Here is a 24,996-nt window from a genome sequence, read left to right as displayed (position 1 = left end):
CCAGGGGCCGCCACCAGCCCATGGCCCAGCATCTCTGAGACCTGTTTAAAGATAGAGCGAATGTTGGTGCCTATGTTTTTTTCTTTTTCTTTTTTTTAAAAATTTTTTTCTTTTTAAAACTAAACTGTGTTCAGCATGGAACCCAGGAACCAGGCTCCAATCACATTGACTGATTTTTCTGGTTCCTTTTCAGGAATGAAAGCTCTTACTCTGCCTCACCTGGAAGGTCAGGGGGCGCAAGTGCCCGGCGCGATCTCCTTGAGGAGAGAGGGGAGGAGTACTTGAGTGCTTTTGACAAGAAGGCCCCAGCAGACTTCGGCAGCTGTGTCTCTTCTCAAAGAATAGGCCAGGAGATTTTGTTTCCACCCCAAGAAAATGCTCAGGAAGCAGGCGCGCCTGGGAGTCACACCCCAAACCTCAGGTGTTCCACACTGGAGCCCGACTTTGCCCCGGCTGAGAAAAAACCAGAGTATAGCGATTGGGACGTGAGCCGCCAGCCGAAGGCCGCCGACCCAGACACCAGGGTCGAGAAAGAGGCGCCCCAGGAGGAGCTGTCCTTCAGTGTCTCCTCCTGGGAGAAGGAAGGGAGCCCCGGCAAACAGCCGGCCCTGGAGCCCGAGTGGACACCAGAAGCCCGGGGCGCCGGCAGTCAGCACCCAGAGCAGACCAGCAGGACCCGGAGGTCTGGCCCCATCAAGAAGCCCGTCCTGAAGGCCCTCAAGGTGGAAGACAAGGAGAAGGAGCTCGACAAGGTGAAGCCAGAGCTGGGAGAGGGGAGCGCCCGCCTGGCTCGGGAGACGGGGCCCGTTTGCGAGGCGGCCGAGGACCAGGACCAAGAGAACGCCCCCGCGCTGGCCAGCGTGGCCCCGGCCGCCTCGGAGGACCGGGGCTCGGCCCGTGCTGCCTTGGGCCGCGAGGCCAGCCGGCCGGAGGAGGATGGCCAGCCCGACGGGGCCCGGGCGGCCAGCCACACCCCCCCTACCAGGAGGAATAACTGGATCTTCATTGATGAGGAGCAGGCCTTTGGGGGCCGGGGGCAGGCCCGGGGCCGCGGCCGCGGGTTCCGAGAGTTCACTTTCCGCGGGCGGCCCGTGGGCGGCGGCCTCTGTGGCGGGGGCGTCCTTGGGGCGCGGGGCCTCTATGGCGGCAGCCAGAGGAGCGGCCGCGGCCGGGGACCGCGAGAGTTCGGGCTGGCAGATGACTTCCCCCGGGCCAAGCCCCGGCGGAGGATCGCCAGTGAGACCCACAGCGAGGGCTCTGAGTACGAGGAGCTTCCCAAGCGGCGACGGCAGCGGGGCGCCGAGACCGGGGACGAGGGCGCGCTCCCGGAGAGGGAGGAGGCCGCCGGGAGGAAGGGTGACTTCAGGGAGTCCTGGAGGTCCGGCAGGATGTGCCCCGAGGAACACGGCGGGCCAGAGGCCAAGACCCGAGGCCCGCGGGCCTTCGGGCGCGCCCTCCCCCCGCGGCTGAGCAACTGCGCATATGGCCGGAGAACCTTCGCGGCCAAGGAGGCGGCCCCCTGGCCGAGCCGGGGTCTGGGCGCCTCCTGGCAGGAGTCCGGCCCCCCCGACACGTGCGGGGCCCGGCGGCCCTCAGACAGAGACTACATCCTGGACGCCTACAGACACCCCGACGCCTTGGGTACCCGGGGCTTCGAGGATGGCCGTGTGGAGGACAAGAGGGCCTTCTTCCAAGATGACCACGCGGCAGATTCCGAAAATGCCGAGAACCGGCCCTTCAGGAGAAGACGGCCCCCGCGCCAGGACAAGCCCCCCCGCTTCCGGCGCCTTCGGCAGGAGCGGGAGGCCCTGGGCCTGTGGGGGCCGGAGGATGAGCAGCCCCTGCCGGCGGGCCAGTGGCCGGGCCGGCCCAGACCCTGTCCTGGGGACAGGAGCGGCACCACGGGCCGCAGGTCCCCTGAGCTCGCCTACCAGAACTCCTCGGACCACGCCAACGAGGAGTGGGAGACGGCCTCCGAGAGCAGCGACTTCAGCGAGAGGCGGGAGAGGCGGGACGGGCCCGGGCCCGAGCCCGACCCCCAGGCCGACGGCCTGCCCGGGGCGAGCACGGGCGAGAAGAAGGAGCTGGCCAAGCGGAGCTTCTCTGGCCAGAGACCCCTCGCTGACAGACAGAGCCGGAAGCTGGAGCCGGGAGGGTTCGGGGAGAAGCCTGTTAGGCCAGGTGGCGGTGAGACTTCTCCCCGTTATGAGAGCCATCAGAGTGGGACGCCTTTGAAAGCCAAAAGGTAAACCGGAAACAGAGTCCCGGGTTCTTTTTTGTTGCTGTCGTTCTGTTAGCCGGTTGTCCCAGCGGCACTTCATGCATGCGTGTCCCGCCATGTGTCAGGGCCCCGACTCCTTCCCCCTCGTTGTGCTCCAGGAGGGCGCCTGCCCGCCGAGGCCATTGTCCGTGAGCGTGTCCATCACTGGCTCTCGCACTGCTGTCTGCTTCTCTTGTGGCGTGCTGCTGCTGCTGTGGCTTCAGAGCTAAGCCTAGAGCCCCTGCCCCACCGGTCCCCCTGTGGTTGTGGTGCCCATCCCAGTGCCTGTCTCACGAGCTCAGCCCCCGTGTGTCTCCTTGGAGTCCAGCCGAGGGGCCACCGCCACGGAGGGGCGCTCCCTGTTCACGGCGCCTCGTGAGTACCAGTCAGTCCACCAGACTCCTTGGCTCCAGGCTGCTGCCAGGTGGCGTCCTCCAGGAACGCGTGGGGCAGTGCTGGCCTCCTAGCCCCTGCAGAGATCGCTCTTCCCTGAGTGGCTTTGCTTCTCGACAGTGACGAGAAGCAGCGCCGCTTTGGGGATTGCCACCTCGCCTGGTGAGAGCCAGGCGGTAAGCGGAGGGAGTGAGCTGCCTGAGGCCTGCTGAGCACGTCTCGTTTAGAATTAGAGGCTTCGGTGGGCGGTGACGATCGTTGCTCGGTGTCGGCTCAGTGCCCAAGCCTGGCCCGGGATCAGGGCAAGGGCAGACGCTGTGCAGCCTGCATTCCTCATCGTGCACAGGCCACACCCCAGCGTGCTGAGGAAGACCGCTTCCAGCCTCCTTAGAATTCAGGGCACCGAAGCCTGGCCTGTAATTAATCCGTACCCCCAAAGAAGGAAGCACAGAAGAATGCGGGTTCTTTTAGGTGTCCATCTAGACTAGCTTTCTCGGCCCCAGATGCCAAGACTTGGCTTTGCTTCTGATTTCTACCCCAGTAGCTGGGCTGGCGGTAGGGCGAAGCCTGGGCTCCTCTCTGGTCAGTCTTAGGAGAGGAGCAGAAAGTTCTGCAGCCCCTTTCTAAGCATTCCCCCTTCTCCCTCTCCTTTCTGTAGCCCTACTGGGTTTGGCACACAGTGGGAAAGGACAGAAGTATCAGCCCTGGGGAGGGGCTGGGGAGAGAGCAGTTTTCCCGTGGGCTCTGCCGTAGCAGTGGTGCTGGGGCAGCCCCCACACGGGCTTGCAGAGCGCGCTACCGCCAGCGAGCGGCTTCTGCTGAGCGGAGGGGACGCTGAGAGGCAGTGACGAAGATCAGGGCGCTGTGCTTGTGTGCGTGCTGTGCGTGCATGTGCAGTTTTTCCTTCTCTCTCCTTCCCCAGCCTCTGGTCACTTCTGAGCTAACGAGACCCTCCTTCCTTTGTAGGTCCCCGGATGACACCTTGCCTGGAGGTCTTGGCTGCAGCAGTGGGAGCGGCCACTACACGCTGGAGCGGGCAGCCCATGCCACCTCTGACATCCCTGAAGCCTCCTGTGAGAAGGCAGAGAAGGAGGCCCAGCTGGCTGCCCAGAGGGCAGGTGAACAGGGAGAGACCATGAAACCGTTTGACCTGAACTATGGAAGTGAGTGTCACCTCACATCCTCAGGGGAAGAAGAATCCGGGCCACATGGGGAGCCGTGGCCACCTCTGTGCATTGCCGGGTTTGCCCTTTCACTGAATATCTTAGCTTCCGGGCACGTACTGGGTTAAGAGCAAAACAGAAAGGATTCCTGCCTTCATGTCGCTCACAACCTTGCTGAACCCCCATAGCAGCCCTGCAGTGTCCCAGTTTTAAAGATGGGGAAGCTGAGGCCCAGAGAAGTTGAGTGGTTTGTGCAAGGTCACACAGCTGGTTAGGAGCGGAGCTGGGACTTCAGTATGTCTGTCTCCGAAGACTGTTTTCTTAACCGTAGCCTCTTTGATTTGAGGTAACGCTGTGTTAGAGGGGCCGTGAGAAGGGTGTAGAAATCATAGCTGGGTTTCCTAGACCCTGGTGAATATGCTGAGGCCCAAGCCAGCTAAGAGCCTGGCCTCTGAGCTGAGCCGGTCCTTAGATACCAGGTGTCTGTAGGGTTGGGTTATTCTTGGCTCCCAGTAAATGGAGCCACTCACTGTCTTTCCTTGTGAATCTTGGTTCAGATGCCGGCGTTGAAAACTGCGGATCCAGCCCCGGAGAGGAGGGTGAGGTGGGCTCTGTGGTGGGGGAAGGCTTCATCGAAGTCCTGACCAAGAAGCAGCGCCGTGTGCTGGAGGAAGAGAGGAGAAGGAAGGAGCCAGCCGTGCAGGTCGGGGCGCGAGGCGTGGGCGGGGCCGGGGCGGACGGGGCTTCTGAATCAGGCCCAAGACAGGAGAGGAAGAAGGCATGTTTATTAAACACGCACTGCCTTCCAGGGCCCGCTATCCCCGTGGCTCCACGGCAGCAGATGGTGTTAACCCTACTGTCCGAGAGGGGGACTGGTCCGGGGTGACCCCCACCGAAACAGGGCCGAGCAGGACGCAGGCCTCCATCAGCCCCGAAGTCCATCCTCCTTCCACTGTGCTCCGGCCTGAGTGGGACGAGACTCATCACCCTGGGAGTCACGAGGGTTGGCGACTCTGTACTCGAAACGGAGTCGGGGCCGAGCCGTGCTCGCTTGCCCCGCAGTCCCAGGTCACAGCCCACCGGTCGCTTCCGGGGGCGGTTTGGTTGGCACTGCAGTTCCCACGTGGTTGAGTCTTGGCTGACGCTGAGGTCTGGCTGTAGCGCCGCTGGCTGTAGCGTCACTGGAGCAGTTTCCGGGGGTGTGGTTCTGGTGCCTGGGATAGTCTTCCTGGGGAGAGCTTGTTATCCTTCACGCCAGAGGTCGAGGCTGGACCGCATCACTTTTCTTCTCCTTAGGTACCTGTCAAAGGCCGAAATCTTTCCTCTCGTATTCCTCCTCGGTTTGCGAAAAAGCAGAACCACCTGTGCCTGGAGCAAGGTGATGGAGCTGTGCCTGGCAGTAGCCTGGGTACCGAGATCTGGGAGAGCAGCGGCCAGGGTAAGAGCTCGGGGTCTGGGCCCAGCCGCTCGGCCCACGGCCGCCTCACAGTCTCGGGGCCTCTTATTAGGGAGCATCCTGCTTTGGGGCCGTGAACGCAGACGGAGCATTACCTGTTTCCTGGCTTCCTCTGCTGAGTCAGGGTGTTGGATGCCATCTTAGCACCACGTGCTGCTGCAGCCTTTGAACAGATGTCAGATTTTCCCTGCCTGAGATTTGGTGGAGAGGAGAGCATTCCATATCCAGTGATGGGAAAGGATGGCCCCCACCCCCGCCCAGCTGAGGTCACTCGGGGAGGTGGCTTGACTCTGCCCACACCAATTATCCTTCCTTCTTCCCTTGAGGAAGAGCAGCAGACGACTGCTCAGAACAGGAGTCCAGAAGCTTTCCTGTCTGTGCTGTGTGCTCTTTCCTCAGCAGAAGGAAGTTTCTGTCAGCTCCTCCCCAAATGCTGTCTTAGGTTTGAAACCAGACTAAGGTGGCCTTTATCTTTTAGAAAATTTGTTTCCCTGAAAAAATTTCTTACCCAGTGCTATTTTTCTGGTAATTTTCCATTTTAAAATACAAAACCATTTAAATTGAGCAGATCCTTCTTGAACGCCTGCTTTCGGCAGGGCCCTGCAGGGTATACAGGGGGAGCTCGGAGAAATCATCCATTTCCAGCTCTTTTATTCCAAGCAGCCGAGGCTTCCAGAGTGAGTGACAACCTCAGAGCCATGTGACGAACACCCAGGAGCCTAGGTTCTGGGCCTGGTTCTTTCAGTTTTACCTCATGGCCTGTCTTCACGTTCCTGGTTAAAAGCTTGCTTCCAGCACAGTGCAAAATAACAGGGAAATAGGCAACTCTGACTGAAAGTACGAAAATTTTTAATAAAATCTTGATCGGTCAGTTTGGTTGTGAGAGTGGTGCGTCTCATGGTATAAATGTCCAAAAGTACTTACCCGCCGTGTTGCTCAAGCAGAGTGGGCTAACTCCGGAGTCACGCTCTCCCTCCAGGATTCCGCAGCATCTCATTGGTTGCTCGGACCAGGGGTCTGTGGGTGACTTCAGAGGGCCCCTGGATCTTAAGAAGAACATGTGAGATTTCATATGCACACACAGGGTCCATGGCTTTTGTTGGGTTCTCAGGGTGGTCTGTGAGCTAACAGAAGTTGAGTAACATCAGCTTCAATTTTTCAGAGACTTGTAGAGGCGCCAACGTGTAGAAATAAGTGGTTTATGGCAGAAAGCTTCACTGCAGCAGAGGTAGTGATAGAGCGTTCTAACTGGTGTGAGTGAAAAGTTGCTGGTGTGTTTGGTAGGGCACATTGTCAGTGAAATCACAGGAAGCACGTTTACCGAGATCCGCCTGAGGATGTTGGGAAGTCGGGTGAAGGTATCAGACCAGCTCCTCTTTCGCTAATGGGTCGATTGCGGTGGGAGCGGGGGCGGCTCAGAGACTTGGGTTTGTGTGAGCGGCGCCTGTGCTTGTATTTCTGGCTTGGTTGTTCCTCTTCGACGTCCTGACTCTCTGTCTCTTCCTCCCTAGCAGCCCTCCCCATTCAGGCCTCGACCGGCGACTCCTGGGCCAAAGCCGCCACTGCCTTTGCCGGCACCGAGCCCGGCTCTGCCGAGGTGAGTGGCCGCCGGGCGCCGGGCGTGTGCTCACGTCCGCCGCCGTCCCAGAGGCCCGCCCGTGCTCTCCCTGGCCGGGCAGTGAGCCTGGCTCGTCACTGGTCTGCAGTCTTGCTTTCGGATCTGCGGGAGGGGCCTGTGTGGGAGGGAGGAGGAGCGGAGATGGCCAGGGAGCAGCACCCACCCTGGGTAGGCGGCGTGAGGGCCTCTCCTCGGCATCTGGCGGTGGTCACACGCGCAGTGGGTTTGTGGTCTCCGTCCAGGGCCCACGCGTACCTGTGATTGTGGGCTCGGGCCGGGAGACGTGTCGAGCGGCCTGGGCTCTGACCCTCCTGTGTCCTGCACAGCAGGGCTTTAAGAGCAGCCAGGGAGACAGTGGCGTTGACCTGAGCGCCGAGTCTCGGGAGTCCTCAGCGACCTCCTCGCAGCGCAGCTCCCCGTACGGCACTCTGAAACCCGAGGAGGCGAGCGGGCCTGGCCTGGAGCCCAAGGCCGATGGCCACAAGGAGCAGACTCAGAAGCAGTCGGAGCCGAAGGTAACCTGGGAGTCTGGCTCTCAGGGGCCGGGCTGGGCGGAAGGGCTGGTATCTTTTGTCTTCTTGCCCGACTCCTGGTCCCTTGGAACCTGGAGATCAGGGTCATTTCCAGGCTGTGCGTCTCAGCTTCTCTGCTTTTCCATCAAGGATTCCGAACAAGGCTCAGGACAGAGCAAGGAGCACAGACCAGGCCCCATCGGCAATGAGCGGTCTCTGAAAAACAGAAAGGGCTCCGAGGGGGCTGAGCGGCTGCAAGGGGCTGTGGTCCCCCCTGTCAATGGGGTGGAGATTCACGTGGACTCTGTGCTGCCAGTGCCCCCCATTGAATTTGGAGTCAATCCAAAGGTGAGGCTTTGATTTGTTTTCTTCTACCTGTGCCCCCACTGCCGCCCCGCACCTTTGGTGCTTGGAGAGGAAGGGGGGAGCTTAGGGTGGGCTCCTAGAAGGAGCGGGGACATGGGCGCTGCCAGTGCTCCAGGGGAGCGTGGCGGGTGGCTTTGCAGGTGAAGAGGTGCTGTGAGCTACGTTCTCCGTCTCCCTGGGACACCAGGCAGGTTCTCAGGCCGAGCAGGGAGCCGGGCAGAGAGAAGGGGGCGGCCTCCTTTCTAGGGCCTTCGGGAAACATCTGGCCCTCTTGGTCATGTGGTGAACGCTGCTCAGTGGGTGTTTGAGTTGCTGAGACTGTGGATCACAATAACGTGGGTCTCTGACAGAAGGTGAGCCACAGTGATTTCTGTGGGCTTTGTTCCCTTTTTTTTCCAGGACTCTGATTTCAGCTTGCAGCCCGGTTCTGCCTCTGGTCCCGCGGGGAATCCAGTTGTCAAACTTCAGGACGCGTTGGCCAGTAACGTAAGTCTGTGCTTCCACCTCCAGCTCTGTCGTCCCCGTGCCAGCAGGCCCTGGGCAAAAAGAGCCTCATGAGGTGTTCCGAAACCAGAGGGGGCGAACCAGCCACGGCTCTGGGGTTGGGCGGACGTGGTTTGAGTCCTGATGCTGTCTCTAGCTAAGTTACACGTCCTTGAGCAGGTTGTTCCACGCTCTGGTTTTGTGAACTTAAAATGGGAGAATGTAACTCCTAAGGTCTGGTTTATCTGGCACTTTGTGATTTAAAACCTCCCAGGTTCTGTGGTCGCACATGTTTGAGAATGCTGCACTAAACAGGTTTCTTTACTCTGAGGTTTCTCAGAATCCCCGTATCGTGCTGGTGGGCGCTGGGCACTGCAGGAGGAGGGCCTAGCAGTTGCGTTTCCGAACATGTGTTACCAGGACCTCTTTTTCACAGTTTTTGGGGAGGGGGCTGAGACAGGACCTGGTATCTCCATGCCACGTAGCGGTGCCTGCGTACTGGCAGTTGGCGGCCCTGCTGGAGGGCTCGGGGTGCGGGGATGAGGGAGGCTCTCCACGGCCTTCTTTCGAGAGAGTCGGTGGAGGCAGCCATTTGGAGGGGTCTCGAGTGCACACGACCAAAATGGAAGGCGCGTTTGGACACGTCGTCTCGCTTTCTCTGGGCCCGTCAGTGTCCCGTGGTCTCCTTCCCCTTCAGGCTGGGTTGGCACAGAGTATTCCCATCCTCCGGCGCGATCATCACATCCAGAGGGCCATCGGCCTCTCCCAGATGTCCTTCCCCACCGCTGACCTCACTCTGAAGGTAACACTGGCCCCGAGCAAGGCGGGGCCACCGGTGCCTTGGCTTATGAAGGGGCAGGAGCGGGCGGCCCCGCCCACCTCCCCGGGCTTAACATGTGCTGTCCGCTGCCTCCCGGACGGTAATTTTCGTCTCCCCCACCTCCTTGCTTCTGAAGATGGAGTCTGCGCGCAAGGCTTGGGAGAACTCACCCAGTTTGCCGGAGCAGAGCTCTCCAGGAGGCACTGGCTCGGGCCTGCAGCCCCCATCCTCCGGGGGAGCCTCCAGCGGGGTCACCTACAGCTCCTTCGGTGGGGTCTCCATGCCCCCCATGCCCGTGGCCTCGGTCGCACCTTCTGCGTCTCTTCCAGGTATCTCCCCCGCGCGCCAGCTCAGGGAGCCTTCTCCATTCACTCGAGAGAAAGGCTGGATTCTCAGCCCTGAGTATCACCCCCGCCTTGACTTAAGGAGTGTGTAGAGGGGGGTGTGTTCTAGGCTGGGGGTCGTAGCTTCCCACGTGCTCAGGTCACCTGCCTCCTGGGCTGGGAAGCAGGACCGTGCGACTTTGGTGAGGCTCTTCCATCTCCTGCAGAGGGGACTGATCAGAGACTTGGCTTTGGGTCAGACCGTGCCGCATGAGCAGCTCTCTGAGCTGTGCCCCCTCCTCCGCGACATCACACAGGGTGACGGTGGCCCTGGGTGGGGTCGCCACGCCAGTGAGACGAGCTCACGTCTGGGAAGTGCTTTGTATCAGCTGAGCCCAGTTTTATCCTATCACCATCCTTATCACTACGTTGGTGCCCCAAGGGAGCCTGTGGGGGTTTTGAGGGCCTGGCTGCCAAAGTCTCAGTGATGTAATTCCAATAGATCCTTCTGACCCTCCACTGTGGACTCAATAGCAGGGAGATGAAGAGGAAGGTGACTGAGAGACCCAGGCAGCCTTCCTTTATAACGAACCCCCCTGGCCCCTGTGTGCGGGGCCGTGGGTGAATGGGTGAGGTGGGAAAGGCAGGCTGCAGCCAGCCCCTCTTCCTGGGCCCTGGGCCACGCAGGAGCACAGGGTCAGCAGTGCACACACTCCCTCCTCCCACTGACTCCCAGCACCTTCTGGAACAGTGAGACTTGATCCTGTTTCACCCCCTCGGATTCTGTTTCCAGGCAACCACCTGCCACCTCTCTACCTGGATGGCCATGTGTTTGCAAGTCAGCCCCGGTTGGTTCCTCAGACGATACCTCAGCAGCAGAGTTACCAACAGGTGATGACAGCGAGCCAGGTGGCCCCGCGCGGGGGTGGGGGAAGGGGTGCAGCACACGGTGTAGTTACCTACCTTCTTCATTTATTTGTTCGTGGTGTGTCTCATTTTTTGTGCCCCTCGCGTTAACGCTCAGTACCTGGCACGTATGGCAGCCAGTCAGTATTTACTGGATGAGTACATGAGAGACGAGGAGGAGGATGGAGCTGAGTGCTCCAGGCTCTGCTTAGCTTTCCCTTCTCGAAGCGCTCCTGTGCCCTAGCTGGGGAATTCACTGAAACGGAATTCTCTTTGGTGATCAGGTATCCTTCTGATGAAGAGAAGAAAGGCCTAGACTCCCAGGCATGGATGCGTTAGAAAGAGGTAGTTGTAGAAGCGAGCAGGTGTTTGTTTTTACGCAGAATTGGCACACTTTCTGTGCCGCGAGGGGGTGCTTTTTGGAAGTCTTCCTCCTGAAGCTGGTGCTGGGCCTTCCTAATCGTCCTGCAGCCCCACCGACCCGTGTGCCCGCACAGACCAGGATGAAGTGCTGTTTTGGGGACGGAGGACTTGGCCTGTCCTGATCTCTGTTCATAGCATATTCTTAAGTATTACGTTGTTTGGTTTTGCAAGACCTCGCTCTTCGCATAACTGTATCATACTGCACGTGTTTTTCTTCTTCACGCACATTTTCCATCCACCGTTGCGTTTCTGAAACCCACCTCTGTTGATACGTGTAGCCAGTGTTTCCACCACTGTACAGAATCCAGTATAGGGATGTGCCCTGCTTTGGGATTGCTGCCAGTTTTCTGTTTTCTCCCAAGAGTGAAGGAAGCACAGGCAGGACATGAGTTTGCATCGTGGGCGGTGTTGGCTGCCCGTGGAGAAGGGCGGGCGGGGGTGGGAGGCGGGGGTGAGCGTCAGCCTGGAGGGCAGCGCGATGATGGCCTGGCCCGCCGTCCACAGGCTGCCGCTGCCCAGCAGATCCCGATTTCCCTTCACACGTCTCTGCAAGCTCAAGCCCAGCTCGGGCTGAGGGGCGGGCTCCCCGTCTCCCAGTCTCAGGAGATCTTCAGCTCCTTACAGCCCTTCAGGTGAGACGCCAGGACTTGGGGGCTGGCAGCTCGCAACAGGGCTTTCTGCCTTCCCGGCCTGTGGGCCTTTTCCCTTTGCCGGCTGCTGCTCTGCGCGGCCCCGCTTGGGGGCGGGTGTGGGCGGGGTGTGGCCCGGCCTTGCCCTTGCTCTCTGTGTCCTCCGGCCCCCTCCCTGCTCTCCCGCCTCGCCGTACCTTGCCGCCTCTGGCCCACTCTTTCAGTGTCTCCTGTTCTGTGCTGTTCAATCCAGTGATGCTCAAACCGTGGGCCCGAGACCAGCAGCACCGTCTAGGAGCTTGTTTAAGTGCAAGTTCTCAGGGCCCATCCCGGGGATTCTGAGGCGTGCCCACACGTGAGATCAGCTGGTGCAGTCGTGCACCTGCCCCGACCGTCTGTCTGGCTTTTGCAGATCTCAGGTGTATATGCACCCCAGCCTGTCACCGCCCAGCACCATGATCCTCTCCGGAGGCACAGCCTTGAAGCCCCCCTACTCGGCGTTCCCAGGCATGCAGCCCTTAGAGATGGTGAAGGCCCAGTCCGGCTCGCCCTACCAGCCCATGAGTGGGAACCAAGCCCTGGTCTACGAGGGCCAGCTCGGCCCGGCCGCCGGGCTCGGCGCCTCCCAGATGTTGGACTCCCAGCTCCCGCAGGTCAGGAATTCACTCACTCCCACCTCAGAACACAAGGTCTCTTTTCTTTTTTTTATTTTTTTCTTAATTTTATTTATTTATTTATTTTTGGCTGTGTTGGGTCCTAATTGCTGCGCGTGGTCTTTCTTTAGTTGCGATGAGCAGGGGCTACTCTTGGTTGCAGTGTGCGGGCTTCTCATTGTGGTGGCTTCTCTTGCTGCGGAGCACGGGCTCTAGGTGCGTGGGCTTCAGTGGTTGGGGCATGCGGGCTCTAGAGCACAGGCTCAGTAGCCGCGGCACACGGGCTTAGTTGCTCCGCGGCATGTGGGCTCCTCCCAGACCAGGGCTCAAACCTGTGTCCCCTGCGTTGGCAGGCGGATTCTTAAGCACTGCGCCACCAGGGAAGCCCTAGGTCTCTTTTCTTCACGATCGTTTTCCCTTGTATCTGCCTCGTGATGCCCACTGACTTACATGCTGCTTGTAGCCACTGCCACCAGTCCTTGGGCTGCCAGACCAGGGCCAGCTGCTCCGCCTCCTGTGAGCAGTCCCGAGACTGGGCTTTCCCCGAGAGCGAGGGCGCCGCTTCTCCTGCAGCCTCTCCGCCCTCCTGCTGTGGCCGTGGGGGTGGCTGCGTGTCTCCTCTGCGTGCACATGCGTGCTTCGAGGCCACTCTCCCTGCCTGCCCCTCACACCCTGGCTTTGGAGCCCACCCCGTAGACTGTACCCCCGCTGGCCCCCGTGTGCCACGGGCACCACATTGCTGAGTCCGTGTCCGCTCCCACATCCTCCTCCCCCCGACCTGTGGGTGCATTAGACAGTTCTGAGGGTCACTCCCCTCCTTTGGCCCGTGGCTCAGTCTCCATCACGTCTCCCGTTGTAGTTCTCAGGGGTTTTGGTGTCTCTGTAGGTGACCCCTCACCCCCAGGTCTCTGCCCCCAGTTCCACGGCCTCACCACCAGTGCCTGCTTGCCTCCAGTCTGGACTGGTCACTGCCAGTCGCTGTACCTCTCCCGTGGTCTCGGGCCGAAGGGTCCTACCTGCTCACCACCTCTGACTTTTCTCACTCCCTCCATCTAGTGACCCACATCCAGCCACCTTTTAATTCTCCCTCCCCCATCCCTGCCCCCCACCCCCTTCAGCAGAGCCGCAGACAACTTCCTAGTCTTTTTTGGTTTTTTGACCGCGCCGCAGCACGCAGGATCTTAGTTCCCCAACCAGGGATCGAACCCGTGCCCCCTGCAGTGGAAGCGTGGAGTCCTAACCGCTGGACCGCCAGGGGAGTCCCCCTCTCCTTGTCATTTGCACTCAGCTCCGCCCCGCCCCTCCCTCCCTGTGCTCACCTGGGTTAAACCCTGGCCCGCCTCTGCCCGGCTTCCTGAGGCTGGCGGGAAACGGACCCTGTCAGACTGGATTCAGGTTAAATACAGCCGCCCTCTGGAAAGCCAACGTTTGGGCACCTCCCCACCCTCCTCATTGCCTTCTCCCCCACCGTGATTTTGCATCCTGTGTCGCCAAAGAAATGAGTCGTAACGAGGAAAAGAGAACATCTGCAAGCTCCCAGCGCCACGTCTCCGAGCCTGCGAGGGGCCCTGGGGTGAGAGCAGGCAGCCCATCCTCTCCACCCGCCTGGGAGCTGCTCCAGCTAGCGTCCTCTTCCCGCCATCAGCACGTAGAGGTGCTGCAGTGCTGCCGTCCGGCTGTGAGGGTCCTTCCGCCACATCCCCAGGCAGCCCAGCCTTTCCTCGTTTTTTAAGAAACAGAACGCTTCTTTAGGGACACCGGCAGATTCCACGTTACTGAACCTGGCGGTTCTTCACCCTCCTCCTACTGACCCATCAGTAGCATTTGACCCAGTGGTCACTCCTTCCCCCGAACCACGCTCTCTGGGTTCCGAGGACACTGCTCCTGGCTTTCCTTCCACCTCCCTGAGGCCTCTTCCCGGTCTCCTTTGCTGTTTCCCCGTTGCCTCCCCAGGCAGTAACTCGCTGTGCCTTCTGGGCGCCATCCTCGGGCCTCTTTCTAGACCTGTGGCTCTAAGCCTGACCCAAATCCAACGCTTCCTGGTTCTCCCGAATTTCTGTCTCCTGGACCTGAACTCAGACCCAGTGGGCTGCCCGTCATCTCTGCTCAGGTCTGGCATGGGGCATCCCTGGATCCCTGCTTCCGCCACGCCCCCGCTGATTCGTCACATCCCGGCAGCCCTACCTTTGAAAAGTATTCAGAGTCTGGCCCTTTCTCTTCCCCTCCACCCCACCCCCCACCCCCCACCCCTGCGCCCAGCTGCTGCTCTCGGCTGCCAGTTTGTTCTCAGCACAGCAGCCAGGGCGCCTCTTTAAGACTCACATCGGCTCACACCGCGCCCCATGCCAGCGCTCCAGAAACGCTGAGCCACCCCTACCTTCTTCCCGCACCCAGCTGTGCGCAAGGAGGGGCCCGGGCCTTGAGGTCCGGCTGCCCCACGTCTCAGTGATGCCATTCCAATAGGTCCTTCCGACCCTCCACTGTGGACTCAGTAGCAGGGAGATGAAGAGGAAGGTGACCGAGGGACCACAGTTGGCCGGCCCGCCCGCCCCGTCCCGAGGGTATCCTGGCCCACCTCCTTCCCTTCTCGCACCTCGTTCTGGACTTCAGGAGAACAGGCTTCAGAAGGCTCCAAGACTGCAGGAACCCTAAACCCCAGACCCCAGTTGTTTTCTGTCACCTTCGGAGGCAGAGCATGAAGTAGTCTTGCCTTTTTGTGCTGCGAAAAAGGGCACAAGGATACCCCTCCTGTGTAGCTCCCATCTTGTGGGACTCGCTTGGGCACTGCTTCCTGAGAAGGCTTCTAGACCTTCCTGACCTTTCTCCCCGCCCCCCGCCCCCCAACACGCACACGGGGTTTGCCGCCCGCCTTCCGCACTTGACACCCGTAGCTGTCCTGCTTATTTTCTAGCCGTCCGAGTTCTTTTCTCACCAGCTAAGGCTTGCCCCCTACCACTGAGAGTATGCAGTCTAGGGTGATCTCTGCTGTGTTCTATCCAGAATCTGTCCTACTGTGGGAAGGCCTTGCTTCCTTTCATCTGCAATGAGAACGTGAGGTGGGATGCGCGGTTGCTCTTGGATGCGTGTGTAAGTGGTGGTTGTGGCGTCCTCCCCCTGACTGTCCCTGTTGTCCAGCAGCTGACGATGCCGCTGCCTGGCTCCCAGCTGCCCCTGCCTCGGTACGGCTCTGGGCAGCAGCCCCTGCTCCTGCCGCAGTCCATCCAGCTGTCACAGGGGCAGAGCCTCTCTGTCGGGGCCCCCCGAAGAATGCTCCCACCTGGCTCCCAACCTTCGGTCCTTAACACCAGCAGAGAGGTGAGGATGACTCCGTCTTGCTGTGGCCCTGGGGTGGGGTGGGGCTCCCGGTGGGGCTCCCGTCTCGGAGACCCTTTCTGGCCAGTCAGGAACCACTGTTGCGGGGGCGAGTGCCGGCGGTCTGGGACGCAGGCTCCGGGCCTCGCCAGACCGCCGGTGGCCCACTCGTTGCCCAGTCCTCTCAGTCCCGTGGCAGGAAGCCCTGGTCACGTGTTACTAACAACGTGAACAGGCCTGCGTGAGCAGGGCAGGGAGGAAGGTGCCTGCGGCTGAGGTCTGGGGGGCCGAAGTCCTTGCCAGCTCCCGGGGCGCTGCAGAGGGTGGCCTCCGGGGCAGAGAGGGCCCGTTCACTGCGGCCAGTGCTCAGGGGTGGCGCACAGTCTGCCCTCCCAACCCGTGCCAAGGGAACAAACACACGTGGTCGCTCCTGCCTCCAGCCTGCACTGGAAGGCCAGGCGTGCACGCTCCTTGACGAGATGCCTCTCTGTCCTGAAGCCCTTGTGGCCCCCACTGGCTCTGCCCAGGGTGGTTGGTGGCGAGGGCAGCTGTCCCCAGGGCGTTCCAGTGACAGCCCATCACTTCCCGGTGTCTTTAGTCCTCTCAGATGGAGATGAAGGGCTTCCACTTTGCCGACAGTAAACAGAATGTTTCTTCAGGAGGCTCCATGCCATCACCGCAGACCTACAGGTAAAGAGACGCCCTGGGGGTCGGATGCTCACAGCTGAGCCCTCGCTGTGGAATCGCGGGCCCAGGGAGAGCAGCGCGAGGGCACTGAGGCTGGGTCGCCCTTGTCAGCCTGTGTGTCACCGTGAAGTTCCAGTGCTGGGACACAGGAGACTCAGGAACTCTGGGGCATGGCTTTGCATTTAATCATCATCATAAAATGTTCTGGTATGGGAGAACTTTCTGGAAAGGCAGGGAAAGGAAAGGCTCATGTTATAATAGCGTCAGGACAGACCCTGGCTACTAACAGCTTTCTCACCAGATGTTTTTTTAAAGATTCACTGGCAGAGAGGGCAGATACCCTGGAAGTGGGGGGCGGGGGTTCCTCTCCTGGGGCCACATGTCCCTTGAATGGCCTTGTGACCCCACCAGGGCTTGCTGCTGCTGGGCTCGTACGGCGAGAGCTGTACCTTCTTTGCCTTCTCGGGATCTGTCTCCGCCTCCAGTAACTGTCCCGGGTCCCTTGGCCGGATTCAGAGGGGGGCTTTTTATCAGTCACGATGTTGAGTTACAGTTGACCCTTGAACAACGCAGGGGTTAGGGGCGCTGACCCTCCATGCAGTTGAAAATTCAAGTATAACTTTACGTTTAGCCCTTCGTGTCCACAGTTCCACATCCGAGGACTCGACCAACTGCAGATCGTGTAGTACATGCTTACTGAAAACAATCCACGTGTAAGTGGACCCATGCAGTTCAAACCCGTGATGCTCAAGGGTCAGCAGGGCTTAGCGTGTTAGAAAGTCAGGGAGCGTCTGCTTCTGATGGCTCTCTCACCCGCGGAGAAGTGTGCGGCTGGGGAGGCAGCACACGGCGCTTGGCCCGAGGGTTGGCACAGTCGACTCTTGTTACGTGTGGGAGATTCCTGGAGATTCCTCCTGTCTGCACATGAGTAAAACAGGTGTGCGTGACCCGCAGTGCCCTGCACGAGGCTGCCGGCGTGGCTGAGGGCAAGGTTGCCTGCACGGCCGCCCGCCCTGCCCCGTCGCGCTCAGAGTGTTGAGGCCGAGTCCTGCCCCGTGGTCATGTCAGTCCGTGCTCCAGCTGCATTTCCCGAGAGAGGGCTTTTTGTGAATTTCCCCCCGTGTGGTTACTTTCCTGTTCTTATTCCCACTCTCTTGGCTTGACTTACTTTTGTTTTGCTTTCCAACCATATTTTTCACATAGGCCAAAATAACAGACCTGTAAGAAAAATATACATGGACAGCAGCGCCAAACCATGGGTGTGATTTGGAAGGAAAAAGGAAGCTTCAAGCATAGAGGGAGGCTGTCGATCCCCTGCTGCCCCAGGCAGGTTTTAGCCTCCTCTGGCTGCAGAGCCTTCCTCAGAGGCAAATCCGGAAAGGGACGCTCACATAACAAGAGTCGCCTGTGTCCGTTCACTGTAGGAATGGCAGCAGCAGTTTTATTCTGTGGAGAATCTTTACAAAACATAAGCCTTACTTAGTAGCCTTTGTATTGCTGGTGTCTTAGTGGGGTTGGGGAGATTGGTATATTTTTACAGTGCAGTGTTGCCTGACTTTTCTGGAAACAGGGCTTCTGAGGCATGCCCTGTCAGAGAGGCGTTCCCTGGTCAGCTACTCGGGGGGCGTACATGCCCGAGAGGGCTTGCTGGGGAGTCGGGGTGCACCTCGGCACAGGGCCTGAGCGGCCCGTGGCCCCCGGGGGAAAGTCCTGTGGAACTTCGCACACGTAACTACCTAACGATTTTGACCCCAGGATCTTTTTTCCGCGTAGCGCCTGATTAACATCCTGGGAGCTAGTTGTCTGGTCGGTGGGACACATTTAGAAAGGTGCTCTCCATTTTTGTTATTTTGGTATCTCTCTTTACCACCCCTACCCTCCACCCCACAAGAGAAGACTGGACAGATACTCAGCATAACTCACGCATCAGGTTTGTTCGTTTGTTCGTTCGGGTTTTTTTTTGGCTGCGCTGTGCGGCTCGCAGGTTCTTAGCTCCCCGACGAGGGATCGAACCTAGGCCCCCGCAGTGGAAGTGCCAAGACCTAACCTCTGGACCACTAGGAAATTCCCTTTTCTTTTTGAAGTCTAAACTCCTGTTGGAGTTTAAGTTCATTTTTGTTTCTTTTCTAATTTTTTTTTTTTTTTGCTGTGCCACACGGCTTGTGGGATCTTAGTTTCCCACCAGAGATGGAACCTGGGTCCACGGCAGTAAAAGCACCAAGTCGTACCCACTGGGCCGCCAGGGGATTCCCTCGTGTCAGGCTAATAGACCTTTTGTCTGGAGCGTCATGTCGGTCTAGACCCTCCAAACCTGAGAGACGGTTGGTGTCCGTCTGTCGTCTTGACCGGTCAGTGTCTGCCCGTGGTGGGGACCTGGCCTCTGCCCCTCAGGTGTGTCCCCATGAGCTGGGTTGGAGGTGCCAGGGCCCAGTGGCGACCCCCTCGCCCCCTGCGCTCTGGCTGTCTGGGTCTGTTTCCTCTGTTGGAGGCTTGACTCCGTTTCTGTGGTGACGCGTGTGTTCTCATCCCCTCCTTTGGTTTTTTCAGGCCTAGCTCTGCTAGCCCCAGTGGGAAGCCCTCTGGATCAGCAGTTAACATGGGCTCTGTGCAGGGACACTACGTTCAACAGGTAGAAGATGGCTTTCCAGACCCTCCAGCCCCGGACGCTTAGGCCCGTCTCCAAGTGCCAAAAGAGGAGGGACTGTCCAGCCGTTTGCGTGCTCCTCTTAGAGAGACGAGCCCTGGCGCTTAGAGCGTGGCGTGGGAGCCGGGGAGCCCGAGCCCCCCCGGAGAAGGCACTTCTCCTCTTGGCGGGCGTCTGGGTCCTTCCTTGTCCGCAGAGAAGGGAGGGTGCGGGTTCCCCTGAGGAGGTGGTGCCGGAAGGTGGACTCTCCCTCCGCAGCCATTGGGCTGTGAAGGCGCTGGGACCCGCTTAGGCCCGTGGGTCAGCTCTAGAAGCCGGGGGTGTGCGTGCGCGTGTGTGCCTGGCGTCTGTGCCTGCGCGTGCTGGCCTCGTAAGTGCTGTGTCTCGTCCTCGTCTTGGCCGGGTGGGATCCAGACGGAATGACGTTTCCCCGTTTTATAACGAGACGGGTCTCTCGGCGTCTTGGCCTTCAGCGTGGTTCTCTTCACTCCTCTCAAATGTGACCAGGCTCCAGAGCTCAGGCTCGTCAGGCGGGGGTGTTAGTAAAACAGCGCTCCTGGATGGTGGAGCTGGAAGCAAGATTGTTCATTTCACATCTCCTAACGTGGTTCCCCGAGGGTCGCTCTTTGAGTTGCTTGGACTGAGCTTCTAGAGCCTTCTTCAGAGCTCCCCCCACTGTATGAGGGGCCGAAGTCAGGCTGCTCACTCTGCGACACACCTCACTGTGCAGAGCTGCAGAGTGACGGGACCCTGACCGCGGCTCTGGAGGTCAAACTAGGGGCTTGGGGAAAGGTTTCCACACCGTGGGAGTCGGGGAGGGTGGAAGATCTGGGAGACCAAGTTGGGCGAGAGGCCCTGCGCCCCCTCAGCACAGTCGGGAGCTCTGAGGGGCGTGGGGTGCACTGATTTGAAAAAGGTCCCTCCAGGCGGCCTTGGGTGTGCCGCCTGCAGAGGCCCCTGGGCAGTGCAGAATGCTTCCCGGAGGACCCGGGGTCCTCCCATGGCTCCGAATCACTGCGCTCAGCGCCCGTGGGAGGGACCAGAGCAGCCTCATGCCAGCGTCCTTCCCAGGCCAGTCACTTCTGAGTTTGGTCCTTCGACCGAAGGATGGGCTTCTTAGGGTGGCTTTCCTCTGACTCAGGAGCAGGAAGCGGGTGGTGGGACTGCGGATCCTGGCAGGTGTGTCTGCGTAAGGGTAACTTTCTTTGTCCCCATCCGTCTGTCCAAAGGCAAAACAACGAGTGGATGAAAAGCCCAGCCTGGGAGCCGTGAAGCTGCAGGAGGCCCCCTCAGCCGCTTCCCAGCTGAAGCGAACTGGAGCGATCAAGCCCCGGGCGGTGAAGGTGGAGGAGAGCAAGGCCTGAAGATGCTGGGCCTGGCCTGCCCGGAAGGACTGCCGCCCCTCGACCTCGCTGCCACCGGACGCTGGGGAGTCTCCCAGGTGGATCCACCGTCCACCGACCTGGCCCGGACTGCGAGATCTCCCTGCTCTCCTCCACTCCTGAAAGCTCCGTTGTCCAACCAGCTTGCACCCGTGGATCTGTGGCATTGACCTGCTTGGCTTTAACACGAAAAAAACAAAAAAGCAAATGACTCCATTCCCGCCTCCTTTGCGCCACGACCGTGGAGTGACCGAGCCGTCGTGCCGTGCAGATTAACCCCGCCCTCCCCTCCTCATCCTGCTTCTGGCGGCCAAGGCGACCTCCACCGAGCTTCCTTCCCTCCCCGCTTTCCGTCCCCGGGCACAGTGGTCTGGCAGCAGGGCCGTTTTAGTTGAAGCTTTTTGTTCTAAAAAGCAGCTAAAGGTTTTTACAAAAGAGAAAGGAAAAGAGAAACACAAGCTTCGTCTGTAAGAGCTGGACTTTTATATGTTCTTTGCCGTCCTCTCCCTGACCCCTCTTCTGTTGCGGTAGTTTCCTTTTAACCTCTCTCCTGTTTCATTTGATACATCACTGCTGTGATACCTTAAGAGGTGACGCGTAGGAACGTGCCCTCTCCTCTCCTGCTCTCTGTGTCTCGGTTGGTTAACCTTTGAGGTTACTTGCAAAAAGAAGTGGTGACTTAAGACACCGCTCCTGAGCTTGGGAAGCGGTGGTGGGAGGGAGGGGAGGGGGGATGGCGTTTTAGTCGGGAAGCCGCTGGCCTGGTGACCACAGCGACTTCATGGGCGGCCCGGCCCGGTGAAGTTGACGCTGTTTTTAGCATAAGAATTACACAGAATTTCTGTCTTGAACTCTTCAAAACTGGTGGGGACACTGACCGCTGGGCACCTGAGGTGAATCATGGAGATAGAAGGCCCTGGCATTTTCCAGTCTGGCCTGGACGGTGCGAACTGACAGCGCCAGCCCCCGTCAGTGTCTGCTTCTGGGACTCCAGCGCCCGCGGGGCCTGATGTTTTCCCACGCGCTCCCTCCCCTCTGAGCTTCCCTCGTCCTTCCTGAGCTGTCCTTCCTGAGCTGCCTCCGTGTCTCTGGGTCCTCCTGTCCCTCCACCTCTCTCACAGCTCGTCACTGGAAGCCACGCACTTCCTCTGTGGTGACGGACGCGTGGACAGTTGTCACTAGAGACCGTGCACTTCATCCGCGTGGCCGTGAGCACATGGACGGGGGTTTGGTTGGGTCTGCGACAGAAGCGTGAGCTCTGGGAGGCTGCTGGGAGGGCTTCCTTTTCTCCGCTCCCAGCAGCAGACCCAGGCTGTGGGGACAGAGAGGCCTGAGCTGGGCAGTGGGTCTCTTCAAGGACAGAGCAGTGTCCAGGGGGAGGATGGGTTGCAGGGCTGACGGTGACTCCCAGAACAGCCTGGGTAGCCTCGTAAGTCTGCAGAGCTGCCTTTGTCAGAGTCTGTGAGGCATTTTATGCTAGGCTTTTGTTTTTAAGATAAGAATTAGAAGGAAATCATCCCAAATTCTGTCGTTCCAAGGAAAGGCGAGGGGAAATTTGAAGTTTTGCTCACGCTCTTGGGAGTAACTAACGCGCCATCTACCTGCCGTTGCTGGCGGGTCCAGGGAAGACCTGCCTCGGAGAATGGGCAGTAGGCGATCGGGGGCGTGCCCCACAGAGTCCACCCGCAGTGTCGCCACAGGTGTGTGACAGTCACTCGGGCAGTGGCTCTAAGCTCTGTCCAGTGTGGAACACGGGGAAAGAAGCGCCTTAGGAACCGCCGAAGTCACTTGTTGCTCTTCAGTGCTTGAAGGAAGTGGGGGAGCAACAGCCTCCTGGCAGAGGGTGCAGGGCTCCTCCGGCGTCATCCAGGGAGGCCGGTTTTCCTGAAGGATGCTTCGCTGCTTGTTCGATAGTGTTCAGCACTCCCTCCTTGCCTCCACCCTCAGGCCTTACTTCTCACTAGCTTTTTTTTTTTTCTCCTTCATCCCCTGACTCTTTACTCGGAAGGCCCTTCTTGAAGGGCTGCCCACTGGCTCACCTGCTCTTGTCTCCCTTCCCCCGCGAGTGCCTAGCTGCCGTCCCCGCACCCAGCCGCCCTGACTGAGCTCCTCTCCACTCCAGTCGCCCCTGCAGAGGCCACACACTCACTCTTAGAAACACGGCCAGACCCCTCACACCTAATTCCAGTGCACATTGTTTGTCAAAAGGAAAAAAGGCTTTCTCATTTTGAAATTGAACAGGACAGTCCTGGATGCTGTTACAAACTCTCAAGCTGTGTGCTTCAGGTGAACCTGCCATCGGAGTGACGGTACTTCCTGTTTGAGAAAAAATAAAAACGAAAGGGTCACCTGTTCTCCAGCCCTTTTCTCTACCCCTGTATTTCCCCACCCCCACCCCCCAATAAAAACAGAAAACACTAGAATTTATTTATATGTATTGATGTTGTAGGTCTAGGTGAAAAAAAGTAAATGTTTCACTGCTCTATTTATATATAATGTCTGAATTATTCTGTGCAGGAAAGGCCAGGAAATTGCATGTGAAGCTCAGTGCGTTTACCACCTTCGTGTGCCCAAGCTGCAGTCTCTTCCCCGCTGAGATACAGATTTTACATTGAACTCTGGAGGCAGAGGGCAGGCCTTGGGCCCAACCGACACCCCGTCCCTTCCTTGGTCTGATGAAATGCAGTTTTTAGTGCAGAGATGTCTTAAGGTGCAATCTCTCTCCTCTTTTCATGTGCTTTTAGAGCCAAGCTCAAGGTAATAGGACTTAGGGTCATATTTTGCCTTCAAATCCCCATCCTCAGAGTGCGTGTCCATGCCAAGGCCTCTGGCAGAATGCCTTGGGCCTTTGGCGGGAACAGGTGGCGACTAGCGCTTAACCTTTTCTGGGGGTGGGGGTGGGGTGTCAGGGTCTTCTCGCTGAGCCTCTGCCTGCTAAAATTACCCTCCCTTCCCATGCTGGCCGCTTTGCCCTGGCCCGCTGATGGTGCAGCCCGTTGTTCAGCAAGCCAGTGTCCTGCAGTATGTCCAACATCAGTTAGCGGGGTAAAAGTCAAGAGCATGGGTCCACGTGTCCTTGTCCACCCACTGAAGACTTCTTTGGCATGTGTATTTGGTCTGGTTCTCTTTGCTTCCCCGTTTTAATCATCATCATTATGGTTTTCAAACATGGGATTCATACGCTTTTGGCTCTGGGTTCCTTCAGGGGGAAAACTAAAGTACGACTATTGCACATTCAGAAAATCTGGTTGGTCCAGTTCCAAAGCCACGGTCATTCCAGCCACTGCCAGGGGATATTGGGGCATCTTGTCATTAAATAACGGGCATCAGTTCTCTCTGGCTCTGCCCTCGCCCTCCTGTCTTCTGGACCTGCTTTCTGGATGGTTGATGAGGTTGGTGACTGATGGTCAGGGGCCGAGGAGGCCAAGGGTGCACACGAGGGCACGGCCACGCCCAGAACTGGCCTGCCGAGGCAGTGTGTGGCCAACTGCTGAAGCCCCCTCCCTGCTGTGTGGTTCCCCTCCACCAAGTAGCTGCATGTTGCCTCTCAAATCTGCATTTGTCCCATTTCTCCTGCAGAGCTAGCCTGGGTTAGAAGGTCTGTTGGAAATGGCCTTAGGCGACCAAGGACACTAGGGTACTTGTTTGTACTGTTCTGTGATGACTGGGAAATGCAGACTTCCAGAAAGCCGGCTCTTCCTGTTTGAAAAGTGAACTGGACCTAAGACGAGCAGATCACCCGGACAGGAATGGCTCAGTGTTGGGGTCAGACACTCTGTCCCCCAGCCGTGCCCTCCACCGGGACCACCAGCGCATATTTGACTAGTGATATTACAACCTGCTGTTCACCATTTCTCCATCCCAGTTAGGTGGTCTCCAAGATGGTACAGTGTCCCCGGGGCCCCGTCTTCAGCGTGCTACAAAGCCTCGGGGTGGAACTTTCTGTTAAGGCTCTCTGTGGATGACTTTCTTCCATTGTGTAAAGGGGTTCCTGTACTCCCAAGCTTTTGACCTCATGCCTTGCATAGTAATAAGGGTTCGGGTTTTTTTTTGTTGTGTTTTGTTTCCTTTTGTTCTTATTTTGGCCTTTCCTCTGTGTCTTTTCACGTAGACCAGATATTTGAAAGGGCAGACGATGGCTAAAGGTGTAACGTGCAGCTTGTTTCTACGTTGTTTGCGGGAGCTTCTACCTTGGATGGGAAATGGAACCGTGAATCCAGCAGGCCATGGTGGCACACTCACCCCTCACCCTTCCCTCCGGTTCAGTACCTACGGTTTCTCCTTTCAAATATGTGATTGTACTAGCTCTTTCCATACGAAAGAATTCTCCGTATTTAAATAAAAAAAAAAAAGTAAAAAAAAAACAAAACCCACTGAAACTGAACATGCTTTGTCGGGTTGTGTGTCCCTTGACTCTCTCATTTGACTGGAGACTTAGAGATGGAAGAGTTTTCCTTTTACGTGGAAGATAGGAGTGACTGGGCTGAAGTGCCCTACTGCAATGTGAGGGCGAGGAGGGGGTGAAACCCGAGGTTAAGGTGCATCGTCCCAGTGGGTGGGCGTTAGCACTGCCTGCCCCGTGCCCTTCCTCACCCCACGCGCCCCAACTCCCCATGAGAAGTGGGTGGGTCAGAGGTTAAGCATTTGATTTGTCGTGTTTTGTTGCCACTTCTGATGTCCCTTTTTTTTTGCTGCACTTGGGCTTGGCTTGGAACGAAGAGCAAGCCAGGCGTGGGCAGTGAAGGATGGAGAGCTTGGATTTGGGTTCAAGTGGTAGTTCTCGGTCCTGCAATCCACTGTGTGCTGTGTGACCTTGGGAAGGACACTTCATTCAGAGTCACAATTTCCATAATTGTAAAACGTGGGTTGTAAACAGTAGCTACGTCGTGGGGTAGTGTGCATGCACAGAGGTCATGGGCAGCACCCAGCCCGGTGCCTGGTCCCAGGTAAGAATGTAGGAAACTTA

General features: G+C 58.5%; 1 protein-coding gene, 2 non-coding genes and 1 pseudogene across 7 annotated transcripts in view; 3 read left to right on the top strand and 1 right to left on the bottom strand.

Moving 5' to 3' along the window:
- Positions 1 to 24,414, top strand: part of PRRC2B (proline rich coiled-coil 2B) — a 60,653-nt gene extending 36,239 nt beyond the window's left edge. Inside the window, exons 15-31 of one of the 5 annotated variants that reach the window (XM_067742904.1) lie at positions 194 to 2,245; positions 3,620 to 3,816; positions 4,374 to 4,519; positions 5,113 to 5,254; positions 6,787 to 6,869; positions 7,220 to 7,405; positions 7,553 to 7,750; positions 8,168 to 8,254; positions 8,949 to 9,053; positions 9,208 to 9,400; positions 10,188 to 10,285; positions 11,228 to 11,355; positions 11,765 to 12,005; positions 15,144 to 15,320; positions 15,916 to 16,007; positions 18,552 to 18,633; positions 19,878 to 24,414. In XM_067742904.1, the coding sequence (XP_067599005.1) occupies positions 194 to 2,245; positions 3,620 to 3,816; positions 4,374 to 4,519; positions 5,113 to 5,254; positions 6,787 to 6,869; positions 7,220 to 7,405; positions 7,553 to 7,750; positions 8,168 to 8,254; positions 8,949 to 9,053; positions 9,208 to 9,400; positions 10,188 to 10,285; positions 11,228 to 11,355; positions 11,765 to 12,005; positions 15,144 to 15,320; positions 15,916 to 16,007; positions 18,552 to 18,633; positions 19,878 to 20,012 (4,342 nt within the window). In that variant the 3' untranslated portion in view covers positions 20,013 to 24,414. Of the gene's footprint in view, positions 1 to 193; positions 2,246 to 3,619; positions 3,817 to 4,373; positions 4,520 to 5,112; positions 5,255 to 6,783; positions 6,870 to 7,216; positions 7,406 to 7,552; positions 7,751 to 8,167; positions 8,255 to 8,948; positions 9,054 to 9,207; positions 9,401 to 10,187; positions 10,286 to 11,227; positions 11,356 to 11,764; positions 12,006 to 15,140; positions 15,321 to 15,915; positions 16,008 to 18,551; positions 18,634 to 19,877 lie in introns of all 5 variants that reach the window. The other 4 variants (XM_067742903.1, XM_067742907.1, XM_067742906.1 and 1 more) reach the window with 4 other exon arrangements.
- LOC137228445 (small nucleolar RNA SNORD62) lies at positions 9,874 to 9,959 on the top strand. The gene has a single exon (XR_010945240.1). It is a non-coding gene; the product is annotated as a small nucleolar RNA SNORD62 (small nucleolar RNA).
- On the top strand, positions 14,446 to 14,531 carry LOC137228446 (small nucleolar RNA SNORD62). The gene has a single exon (XR_010945241.1). It is a non-coding gene; the product is annotated as a small nucleolar RNA SNORD62 (small nucleolar RNA).
- Positions 23,622 to 24,345, bottom strand: LOC137227324 (uncharacterized; annotated as a pseudogene).
- Positions 24,415 to 24,996: the final 582 nt, after the last annotated feature.

This window comes from Pseudorca crassidens, chromosome 7 (genome assembly GCF_039906515.1).
Source record: "Pseudorca crassidens isolate mPseCra1 chromosome 7, mPseCra1.hap1, whole genome shotgun sequence".
Classification (NCBI taxonomy): Eukaryota; Metazoa; Chordata; class Mammalia; order Artiodactyla; family Delphinidae; genus Pseudorca; species Pseudorca crassidens.
The sequence above is the reverse complement of the archived record's forward strand: the minus strand, read 5'-3'. Positions and strand labels throughout refer to the sequence as shown.